Source organism: Macrotis lagotis, chromosome 3 (genome assembly GCF_037893015.1).
Source record: "Macrotis lagotis isolate mMagLag1 chromosome 3, bilby.v1.9.chrom.fasta, whole genome shotgun sequence".
Taxonomy (NCBI): domain Eukaryota; kingdom Metazoa; phylum Chordata; class Mammalia; order Peramelemorphia; family Peramelidae; genus Macrotis; species Macrotis lagotis.
In genome coordinates this window covers 204,974,166-204,987,145 of record NC_133660.1, presented here as the reverse complement: position 1 = coordinate 204,987,145, position 12,980 = coordinate 204,974,166, and the positions used below count along the sequence as shown (strand labels likewise).

General features: G+C 34.7%; 1 protein-coding gene across 4 annotated transcripts in view; it reads left to right on the top strand.

Moving 5' to 3' along the window:
* Positions 1–12,980, top strand: part of CC2D2A (coiled-coil and C2 domain containing 2A) — a 144,845-nt gene that overhangs the window by 112,003 nt on the left and 19,862 nt on the right. For 3 of the 4 annotated variants that reach the window (XM_074229761.1, XM_074229762.1, XM_074229760.1), the window contains 2 exons: positions 578–754; positions 7,916–8,119. In XM_074229761.1, coding sequence (XP_074085862.1) covers positions 578–754; positions 7,916–8,119 — 381 coding nt within the window. Of the gene's footprint in view, positions 1–577; positions 755–2,717; positions 2,868–7,915; positions 8,120–12,980 lie in introns of those variants that run through there. The other variant, XM_074229763.1, reaches the window with a different exon arrangement.

The following is a 12,980-nucleotide window of genomic DNA, read 5'->3' as shown; positions in this document are numbered from 1 at the left end:
TTTAATTAAGCATGAAAGACACAATTGGAATTTTACAGAGAGTAAAGGGAAGACAAAAAAATTATATTTCAAAGAATCAGTAGTAGTAGAAGATGATCTAAATCAGGTAAAATAATAATTTAATCAGCAAATACTAAGGATTTTTAGTTGGCAATTGCAGATGGAGCAAGAACTAAACAGAAAGCATCAGGTCCTAAGTTAAATTTCTCAGGTAAAATTGCAGCAATATTAAAATCTTTTTATGACACTTTAATGATGATACTGTCCAATTCTCCCACTTTATAAATTAGAAAATTGGGAACCAGGAAGACTTCAGGGACAAGTTCAACTAGGAGAATCAGAAGCCAGATCCTCTGACTTCCAGAGTTAGAAAAGAAAGTAGATGTTATTTATTGTACTTTACACATGAGAAAACAAGATAGTGGAGAAATGGCTAGCCCATTGTCACACTGATGAAATACCATATTGAACCTTTTTTGTGCCTCAGGAAACAGATTTTATGATCTATCTTTTATTTGTTGACTGTTACTTTTGCACTCTCCATGAAAAGATTTATTGAATTTTATTTTTCTCACAGATTGATGGTACCTTTAAAATAGATATTCCCCCAGTTCTCCTGGGCTACAGTAAAGAGAGAAACATAATTAATGAAAGGAATTTTGATTCTGTTGGAAATGTGGATGAAGGAACCTACATCACACTCTTTATGACTATTGAACCTCATCTTGTGCCTGGGGAGTCAGTTAGAGAAAAGGTGAGTGGTTTCCAAATTTGTAAAACAATCATCAGTGATTTTGGTCAATCACTTAAAAATTTATCACCTGTACTCACAAACAGATTGTGTTATTCTATGCATATGAGGCTCTCTAACAGAAATGTTTATTTGGGCATACTTTTTTCTTTCTTGGACACATAGACTTAAAGCTCTTAGTGTTGAACTGAACTGCATAGATCACAAAGGGAATGGGTTATAATATATATATATATATATATATATATATATATATATATATATATATATATACATTCCTTTCTCTAGACCCATATATTTGATTGTATTAGTAACCTATCATAACATCAGATGTCCTTAAGAACAGTCAAATAAAAGTTTTAGTTTAGGCTTTTTTTATCTTTTCTTTTTTTTCCTTGTTTGTTCATATTTAAAGACCTCCAAAAAATGATTTCATTGACCTCACTGGCAGCTATTCCTGAATTTAACAATCTCCACTGTGAGGAATCTCTTCCTTCATGTTGCAGTTTAAGACTTTTTTTGTCTTCCCTTCAATGAAGGTGGAAATCACTTATCATTGCCCTTCTATGAACATACTCAAGTGCAGATATCTACTTTTTGTACTTTATTGGGTGGATTCAGATTCATATGAAAGTGTAGTCTTATTCTTTTCTTTTTTAGTCTGAATTCATAAAACAACATACAAAAATTTTTTTATTTTATCCCTATTTACCAAATTTTAAGATAATTTATATAGTACATATGTTGTTCACTGAGAAAAGTGTTGTTTACTAGCAAGCATTTTGGGTCATATTTATTTCAATATAGTTTTAAAAGAGAAAATATGTAAATATATCAATACATATATATTTCTATATCTGTAAACTAGAGATAATGACATGCAAGAAAAGGGAAGCAAGCATAACTCCATAAACAGTTAATCTAAGGAAGAAGCTGATTTTTTTTCCCCTAAATTTATTTAAACAATTCAAAGATTCATGATTTTATCAATGTGAGGTTTTCCAGTCACTGTGCTAAAGCATTGAGGACACAAAGAATGGTAAAATTCAGTCTGTGTCCTCAAGGAATTCACATTTTACTTGTATCAACACCATATAAACAATTATGTATATATAAGATATATGCAAATTTCTAATATACACACATATATATACATATATATATACAATACATATACATACACATATACATATACATATACATATACATATACATATACATATACATATACATATATATGGGGTAAATTAAAGATAGCCTCAGAGGAAAGGCACTAGCAGTAGGGGGTGAGGTAGAGAGAGAGAGAAAGACAGAGACAGAGAGAAAGATAAACTGAGAAAAGCTCCTTGCTTGCAGAGGTATTTGATCTGAGTCTCAAAGGAAGAGAAGAAGGAACCTCTTCCAAGAGGAGAGCAAGCATTGCAGGGATGGAAGAAAGTCAATGATAAGTCACAGAGTAGGGAAATGGGGCACTGTGTTCAAGGAGGCCAGTATGGCTTTATCTTAGAGTACATGAAGGGAAGTAAGTTGTAAGAAGATTGGGAAAATAGAAAGGGACCAGGTCATAAGGGTCTTAAATGGCAGAAGATTTTATACTTGATCCTTTAAGTAATAAACCACAAGAATTTATTTTGTAGGAGTTGAAGTGGTCAAACAAAATAATGATTTGTTGGCCAGTTTTCTCATGATGAGCCTCACCAATTTTCTAGACATCTGCAGGGTCTGCATTCAAAACCATCCCAGCTTAGTAGGACCTGAATGAGCTGGTACTACTCTAATTATTGAGAATCCTGTGTACTTCCATGGACAATGAAACATTTGAGCAGGACTTTATGGAGGATTTTCACCATGTATGTTTTAGCTCAGAGGTATCAAACAAATAGAAATATAATCCCAGAGTAGCCTCCTAACATAGAAAACAACAAATTAACATTATCTATGTTGTATTCTTTTATTTTTGTTAAAGATTTACCAATTATATTTTCATCTGGTCCAGTCAGTTCGAGAGTGTGACACCTCTGCATTAAAATGAAAAATGGATGATAGCGATAAAGCAAGAGAAAAAGAGAGGAATGATGCAATGGAGTAGATGGATGATAGATGCAGATATATAGACAGGTATGCGGGCAGGCTGGCAGATGGATAAACAGAGAGAGAATTTATTAATTGTTTATTATGTGCTAGCAGTGAATTACTGGTGATAAAAGTATAAGCAAACAAGAAAATCCCTACTCTCAAGAAGCTTATATTTCAATGTAATGGGAAGCTAATATTCCCATGTAATGAGAAGTTAGAAATTTGGAGAGGGTAGATGAGAGAGTGCAGAATAATACCCAGATTGTGACAAGGCTGCTGGTCAGAAGATAGAAAAGTTTAGTAAAGTGTGATGCTCAAAGTACAGTGATTTTTTGGTGTCTTTTAAAAGTGTCAAATCTTTACATTAGTTTGCCAAGGCAATGTGACTGTGGCTGAAAGAATTAATATTTTTTAAGATTCCTTCCATTCTTAGTGGCATATACTTTACTGATATTGACATCATTTTTCATTCATTTTTTGCTTCATTTTCCTTTAAGCCTCTTTAAAAAAAACAATTTCATGTATTTTCCTCTTTGTAAAAAAATATATATATTATTTTCCAATCTGCTCCCTTTTTTGGTGCCTCACTGCCCCAGTGTGGTCACTGCAAGTATGATTCTTGTGTATATATTCACTTAACTACACACTAAAACCTCACAAAAATGTTCTTAAGCCTTATGGTAAGAGCCACACCCAGTATGACTTTCATTCTACTAAAAAAGATGGAGAGAGCAAGCACTGTTTTTTTCTTAAATGACCCATTCAGGAAATAGGAGTTACGGTCATAAAAGAGCCATTGAAACAGGGTATGATGTAAGATTTGGATGCATTTTTTCATTTTGAGAACTTTCAGGAACGATGAATGGAACATCAGTCTTCATATTTACTCTAAGGACCAAACAGACTATTCTGTACTATTTTTTCAAGTATTTCTTAATGGAAAAGTTTTAAACAAAACTATATGTAGAAGTAGAATGTCTTTCTTCATTTCAGCAGCTCTTTCATTATATTGTTTTGGTAAAAGAAACTGAATATTTCTATTTTTAACTGAATATTTCTGCTATTATACTGTTTTGCCTTTTATTTTTTTTCTCTTCCTTGCTTCTGATAGATGACTGACATGCTAAAGAAGGTAATAAATATTTCATTTTAAAATAAACCAGTCAAGATTTATTTACTGATCCTGAAGTAGCAGCTTTCTCTTCCCAACTTTTTAAAGTTTTAAGTCCTATCTGATTCTTTTTCTCACAACACTTCGATTTTGATCTGTGTTTGACAAGGCTACAGATGTAAAGCTTTTATCAGATTATTTTCTGTTGGGGGGCAGGGGGAGGGAGAAAAATTGTAAAACTCAAATTTCTGCCAAAAAAATGATTAGTAAAAACTACCATTATGTGTGGTTGGAAATATAAATAAAATATTTATTTAAAAAAAAAGCTTTAAGTCCTAGTGTGTGTATATCTAGCCTCTTCTAGATATACTTGAGATTTTTAAATCTCAAAAACTGGGAAAGGTACTTAGAAACAACACAGTCTGATCCCCTACCTGAAAAAAGAATCTCCTACATACACAAGGGTTTATGCAGCCTTTGCTTAAAAATCTCTAATAAAAGGGAAGTCAACACCTCTTGAGGCAAACCATTCCATTGTGGGATAATTCTAACATCAAACCTGAATTTGTCTCTTTTGCAATATTCACCCATTGCTTCTGGTTTTTTCACAGATGCCTTGATAGGACAAAGTAAAGTAGAATTAGCATCTCCCTTGTCCTAAATTCTAACCTCTTTTCATGCAGCCTAAGGTCACACTAGCTTTCTTCCACATCATTCTGTTGATTCATAATTAGAATGTAATCTTCCAAACTTCCAAATCTAATCAAATCAACTATTTAGAGACGCTGTCCCATAATGTATTTGTAAAGTTGATTTTTGTTTACCTTCCCTGTTCACCTTACCTGTTTACCTTAATGAAAGTCTTAACGAGTATTTATTTAAGGTTATCTTATTACTATTGATCAGTGTTCTAGTCTATTTTTATGGCTCCTGATTCTTCATGCAACCTGTGGAGGCCCTACTACCTTTGTGTCATTTGATAAGCATGCTAACATCTTTTTAGGCAAATAATTGAGGAAAATGTTAAAGAGAACAAGGCCAAACACAATTACCAGTGCATTCCTCTGGAGACTTCCTTCCAAGTTGACATCAAACAACTGATGACTACTTTTAGATACTTCCTCTCTCTCTAATCCTTCTTCTTATCATCTACTCTCCGATCTTGCTTAAGCATATAACTAAGAAATAACAAAGAATTTCCAAAGACTTATCCAACAACAACCTACTTCTATTGATACTCATAACAAAATTGACTACTAGAAAATATCTGGAAAAGCACTGCTAAAGACTATAAATTATTTTGGGGGTAGCTAATTGACTAAATGGTTACAGTCGGGAAGACAAATCTTTGTGCATTACAATCTGGCTTCAGATATTTATTAGTGACAAGTCACTTAACCCTCCTTGCCTCAGTTTCCTCATTTGTAAAAGAGCTAGAAAAGGAAATGGCAAACCATTCTAGTATCTGCCAAGAAACCCTCATATGGGATCACAAAGAGTAACAGACACACTGAAACATGACTGAAAAAAATGAAGTCTTGATCAAGAAATGGAAGGTTTGGGGAGCAGAAGTGATGATGACAACTGCTGATTAATGCCAAAAGTTTTAGCAAAGAAAGAAAGATTTGGAAAGGAAACCACAAGTTAACAAGATGTGGCAAAGCATACAATTTGTTATTAACATTTCAGTGAGTCATAACTTCAAAAGTAGCCCTTCAGCAACCAAAATTTTGACTCTTCCTCTAAACTTCAGAAGATGACATCTTACCTGAGTCTTGGGAATCCACATCTTCACATCTAGAACAAGAAGCTCCTTTTGTCGTCTTCTTAGTAACAACTTTATTTCTATTACTTAGATTCAAGTGTTCACTGACTTTTCTTCCTCCCTTTCCCCTCTATATCACATTCTTCTCCCCTCTGACCTTCAGAAACATGTCAGAATTTCCCTCTCTTCAAATTATTTTTCTAAGGAACACTTCATTTTGTTCGATAACCCATTTCTAACCCATTTCTTTTCTTCTAAGAGCCTCATGAACCTATGTTTTACAGCACAAAGAGTGTCTACTTTGTTTAGTCATTTCAGTCAGATTATCATTCCTCATTTAACAGATGACGAAATGGAGGCAAACAGGGTTAAGTGACTTGCCCAGGATCACACAGTGTCTGAAACCAGATTTGAGCTCAGGTTTCCTGACTACAAGCTCAGCACTCTATCCTCTACAATGGTCAGACCACATTAATACTACTATGTTCAGTAAAAGGCCCCCCAGTCTGAGAGGGACAATTCAAAACTGGGCATTTATCCAGATGGTGAAGAGACTCAAAACCTTATCAGATGAAAAGCAGTTGAAGGAAGTAGGGAGGTTTAACCTAGGGGAAAAACAGCTCTGGTAGAGAGTGAGGGAATGTGATAGCTGTTTTCAGTTATTTGAAAACCTGTCATGTGGAAGAAGGATTAGATTCTTTCTGTCTGGCTCAAGAGGACAAAATTAAAACCAAAGGGTAGAAATTACAGGAAGACAGATTTTGAACCAACATAAGGAAGTTACTAACAATCAAAATTGTATGAAAATGGAATGGCCTACTTTGGGAAGTATAATGAATGAGTTCCTCATCATGGAAAGCATTCAAGTAGAAGTTGACAGACTAGAGATATTGTAAAAGGGATTCTTACATGGAATGAAAGGTTGTACTAGACACCTCTAATCTCCCTTTGAACTCTTATATTATGATTCTATAATTAAATGTTCTTTTTTTTTTCTCGTGCCAAATCAAAGACAGATATCAAGCTTTAGCCCTTTTATAAAGGATAGCATTTACAGCAGTTATGGCTGTGAACCAGAAATTTAAAAAAAAGTATGGAGCTTATTTCCACCCTATATTCTCCAACCATCCCTTTTGCACAATACAAGAATGAGACTCACATTTCAACCATGAATACCAACGAGAAGGTCTTAGAAATGGCTTTCTTTAGTTAGTAAGCTTGACAAATTGAAGCTCTTTGAAATAAAAGATAACAGAAATAGAAATCAGCAGTCTTATACACACATATTCTTTTTATGAATAGCTAATAAAAAATGTTGGAGGGAGATTCTAATCTTAATATACATAAACAATGGAACAATGATCCAAGTGATTTTGTATTCCTGACAGGAGTTTCTAGAGAGGGCTGCCATGCTCTCTCTATGTTACGTCTTTAAAGTTACCAGAAGAACATAGCAGCTGGTCACTAACCATGGGTGAATCATCCTAAATCACTGCTAACTATTTGTGATCCTGCTTTTACTTTCTTTCTCAAGAGATGAGGAATTCTTGGTTGTCCCCACATAACTAGATCTGGAACTCACTATACATATATATACATATATATATATATATATATATATATATATATATATACATATATATATATATACATACATATATATATATATATTTACATTTAGATAGATAGATATAGATATAGATAGGCATTATCTGTAAACTGGAAAGCTTAGAATTTTGTTGAAATTTAAGTCTAAAGGATTGTTTTAGCAACCTGAAAACATGAGCAATGAAACTTGCTTGAGGGGGACACCGACAAACACAGTCCATGATTGTGATGGTTTACCATAGATGGATATATACAGGATTTTTAATTATGCATCTCCTATTAAAGAAGTAGACACTCTTAGGTTAAATAGCAACTCTCCATTCAGAATTGGCCTATGAATGCAATTTAATGTATTAAGTTACTTTAAAGAATTAATCTCCTTTAAAAAATTACAAATGTAAACCATTTCAGTACAGTAGAACTGGACAGCTTTGTGAATATGACAGCATGGTGAATTATACATACAATCTATAGAAAAGTACAAGTCTTAGTAAGAAATCCTTTAGTTTTATGTCTTTGATTCTCATCTAGGTGGAATGTTGAGACTATATATGAATCTTATTGTATATCCATAACTATTTGTTAATTCATGCCCTTTCTGAAGTTTGATTCCCAGGAAGATGAGAAATTACTTCAAGCAACAGAAAAGTTTCATGTTGAATGTGCTCTGAAATTTCCAAAACGACAATGCTTTACTACTGTAACCGACTTAAGTGGGAAAACAGTTTTTATCACACGTTACCTCAAACCTTTAAAGCCACCCCAGGAGCTTCTAGATATGTATCCCAATAATCCACAAGCAACAGCAGTAAGTATTTAATTCCTAAATAAAGTCCTTGTTAAACAAGAATAAAATATTTTAATTTCACTTAAAATGACCACATTTTAAGAAATGTTTGTGCTCAGAGAGAATAGTCTAGTATCAAGAGGATATCCTCATTGAAGGGGATCTGAAGGGTTATCAAGAGTCACACAATATAGTCATTTCTCAAAGGAAACTCTAACACAACAGAAATCAAGGGGAATTTAAATTGTTTTTCTTACACTATTCCTATCAAGCATAAGCATAATAAGGGAACTTAGAAGTCATCTGATAGAACTTTTGTGCAAGGAATGAATCTTCCTTCAATATTCCTGATAAGTGATCCTGATAATGCTTATATATCTCTGGAAGCATAGGAACTCATTTCCTGAGGCAGTCCTTTCAACTCTATTAAGGAATCCTTCCTTATGGGGAGCTGAAATAGCCTGTCATTCATTCTCATTTTCCTCTCTGGAGGTAAGTATATAGTATTAAAAATCCTGACCCAGGTTCAAGGGCATCTTAGCTAGAGTTTCAAAATTCAAATAGACCAAAAGTATTTGTCCAAGCTGTAATTGTTCAGAATAGTAGAAAGTGGGCATTGCTTTGGTCCCAGCTCAGGGATAAATTGACTTGTGGTAATTTGAGCAAGTCACTTAATGCTCTAGGATTCCTGCCTTGTGAACTGAGGAGGATGGAGTAGGTTCTTAACATTGTTTTGGTTTTATGAATACTTCCAACCTATAACCACTCTTGTGAGGTCACCAGCCTAGAGCAGATGCAGCTACCTAGCTAATCAAAATAGCAACTCATGAACATACAGTCTTAGAATCTCAGAGTCAAAAGGGCCATCAGAGGACATCTAACTTTACACCTAACTGTTCAAGATTGTTTTTTACATCAAAATGTTCTTAGTTCTGTGCTCTGGAGCCAACTACCAATATCTAACTATCCAGATCTAAATGATCCCCTGCATGCGATCTCTTCAGATTTTTGAAAACAGCTATATGCCCAGATCTTGACTTTCTAGGCTTAATAACCCTGCCCCCTCCATGTCTTTTGACCAGTTCTCTTGGGGCATGGACACCAGATGACTTTTATCATGGATGTCCACTTATCGGTACCATATCTTATGAACATGCTCCATCCAGTTTGTCAGTGTTCTTCCCAAAATATAGTATCTCAAATTGAATATACCATATGAGACATGTCCAGAGCAAGGAATAATAGAACTTTCTCTTTCCTCAGTCTGATAACTTTTCTCTTTTAATGCAGTCTATCACAATGGCTTTTTTTGGTGGCCATTTTACAATGTTTATTCATATTGACCTCTAAAGTCTAATTTTTTTTCCACATGCATTTTTCTCTAGTCATATCACCCTAAGATATTCTGCCCCAATTGTATCTTACTTAGAGGTTGAGTAAATGACTATTCACAGAACCATGGGCCACATCCCAAATGGATTTTCTTATTCTTAGAAATATAGCTACCTCCCAGTTCTGGATTGACCTCCCTCTCCATCATGGCTTACCTAACTAAAAAAAAAAAAAAATATAAGCTGTTGCTCTGACTCATGGCTATAGTTTAAGGTAGTTTCCTGAAAGTATATATAGGATCAGGAAACAACCACATAAGTGAAATCATAACCACAGATTTTAATATTCCCAAATCTGGACTATGCAGTATACCTTTCTAACCAGGAGGTACTTACTCATTGTTATTCAGTACAATGACCCAAAGCTAGGTCCCCATCTTAAACTGAGACTTTTATACCAAAGGAGGTCTTTCTAACTTCTGAATGGATATTAGCACTTAATTAATAAATTCATTTCATCCCCGGGGCAACTAGGTGACACAGTGGATAGAGCACTGGCCTTGGAGTCAGGAGTACCTGCGTTCAAATCCGACCTCAGACACTTAATAATTACCTAGCCGTGTGGTCTTGGGCAAGCCACTTAACCCCATTGCCTTGAAAAATCTAAAAAAAATAAATTCATTTCATCCCTTCTCTTGCCAGTCATGTGATAAAAGGGAATGGGACTCAGTGTGAGTGGCATATACTTGACGTGTTGATAGCTACAGAATCATAAAGATTTCTGTTTAACACATCCCCTTGTTCTATCATTATTAACTACACTTTTATGAAATTTTCCATCTTATTAGCTATGAAACATTGTTTTAACCTGTCAATAATTTTCTTAGATCTTGAAAGTCATGTAACATCTCAATTTTGTGTCATCTGCTGATTTAATAAAAAAGAAGGTAAAACCTATAAAATTGGGCAATGAACTTTAATATGTATTCATGGCAAAATTGTAGAAACTGTTACTAAAAGGATGGTTGATAAATATCCAGAAAAGGAAGCAATGATCACAAAGAGCCAAAAATGGTTTAATCAAGAATGGATTAAGTTCATTTCATTTTTGACACTGTCAAAACTGATAGATGAAAATAATGCTATAAACAAATTTTATCTTGATTTTTAGCAAATACTTTAATATAATCATATTATCAGTGTAGACAACATGGAGAGATGTATGTTAGCAATATGATGGTTAGGTTGTTTTGGGAACTGAACTAAATGACTAAATACAAAAAAAAATAGTTATTAATGCCAGAGGAATAAATAGTTGGCCCAGTACTATTGAACATTTTTGCCAATTAGTTGGATAAAGAGACAGATAGCATCCTATCCAATCTGCATATAACACAAAGCAAGGAAAGCTACTTAACCTATTAGATAACTGAGTAAGGCTCCAAAAAGATCTCAATAGTCCAGAACTTTGGGACCAATCTAATAAGATTAAATTCAGGGCAGCTAGGTGGCACAATGGATAGAACACTGACCCTGGAGTCAGGAGGACCTGAGTTCAAATCCAGCCTCAGATACTTAATAATCACTTACCTGTGTGATCTTGGACAAGTCAATTAATGCCACTGCCTTGCAAAAACAAACAAAAATAAGATTAAATTCAGTAAATTCAATGTCTTACTTAAATTCTAAACTCAGCTTCAGAAGGACTAGATTAACGGTTATGGGACTCTGGATAAGTCACTTAACTTCTCAGGGTCACATATAACCATAAAACTATAAATTAGAGAAAAGACATTAATCTGCATTGGTAGAGGGAGTTTCCTCACCAGAAGGAATCCCAGAAATAGTCATTTTATTTAGCATAAAACAAAATTAAAAAAAAAAGAAAAGAAAAAACAGTCCAAAAAAACCTAATGTGATCTTGGAATAAATTTAAGATCAGGAAGGGGGATAACTTCCCTGTAATCTGCCCTGAAGCATACAGACATCTGGAATATTGCATTTAGTACTGAATTTAGTCCATATTTTAGGAAGAACATTGAAGATCTGGAGGCTCTCCAGAGCAGGGCAGCCAGGATGGTGAAGAGCTTTGAAGTCCTGCCATATAAGGCTCAGTTAAGGGAACTGGCAATATTTAGCATAGGCAAAGAAGACTTAGGGAGGATATGGTGGCTGTCATATTTGTTCTACTTAGGCCTAGAGGGAAAGTCTAGGAGAGAGAATGACTCAGAAGAAGAAATGACTGTCGCCAGAGCACTTGGTCTCATAGTCTTTCTGATGTCTAATGCTGACTTGACTTTGCAAGACCTTAGTGTCCTCATCTTAAAATAAGGAGGTTGGAATATTTGGTTTCTTATCAACTCCATAATCCTAGGTTGCAAAGAGACAGATTTAGGCTTGATGTCCTACTCTTCATGATCCTATTTGGGGTTTTCTCAGCAAAGATACTGGAGAGGTTTGCCATTTCCTTCCCTAGTTTATTTTACATATGAGGAAACTGAGGCAAACAGGGTTAAGTGACTTACCCAGGGCCACACAACTAGTAAGTGCCTGAGGCTGGATTTGAACTCATCTAGATAAGTCTTCCCAGCTTCAGAATTGATATTCTATCCATTGCACCACCTATCTTCTGTAGATGATAACTTTTTATTTTATTATTATTATTATTATTATTTTCAAGTACATAGATTCCCAGTACCCTTAAATTTGTCTTAAAGATGTTTTTCAGTTAAATATCTGGACTATATTTAAAAATAATAGTTACCATCCTTCTACTCCTCAAGATGTATATATAACAGCATTATATTTAGCTTCTTAGGCACCCTCACTATACAGTCACCATAGCTTACAATTTCCACCTTCACAATATCCCTCAGATTCAATACATTATCTCCACTCACACAACAACTGCTGAAAATCATTTCTTTTCTAGATTATTGCAAGTTTCCTAATTGGCCACTGTGACTCGTTTACCTATTCCAGTGGGATTTTTGCAATTATATAATCCATTAGATGGTAAACTCCTTGAGGAGTTTTCATATTCCCAGCACTTAATAAGCCTGGTACCTGGTAAGCACTTCATAAATGACTATTGATTGATTCCCCCAAATGATATCCCATCTCCTTCTCTGTGCATTTAATCTGTCTTCTCTGCTTGGAAGGCACTCCCTCCCTAGCTCCAATTTACAGAGTTCTCACTTCTTCTTAAAAATGAAAATCCAGGGGTGGCTAGGTTATCTCACTTCTTCTTAAAAATGAAAATCCAGGGGTGGCTAGGTAGCGCAATGGATAGAGCACCAGCCCTGGAGTCAGGAGTACCTGAGTTCAAATCTGGTCTCAGACACTTAATAATTACCTAGCTGTGTGGCCTTGGGCAAGCCACTTAACCCCATTTGCCTTGCAAAGAAAAAAAACCTAAAAAAAAATGAAAATCCAGCAACCTCTTCTTTGATATTTCCTTCTGATTCCCCTCCCTCTTTTACTAATATCATCCCTTCAAAACTACCTTGAAGTTTTAGAGTGTCCTCATTTCAGGCAAAAATAAAGGAAAA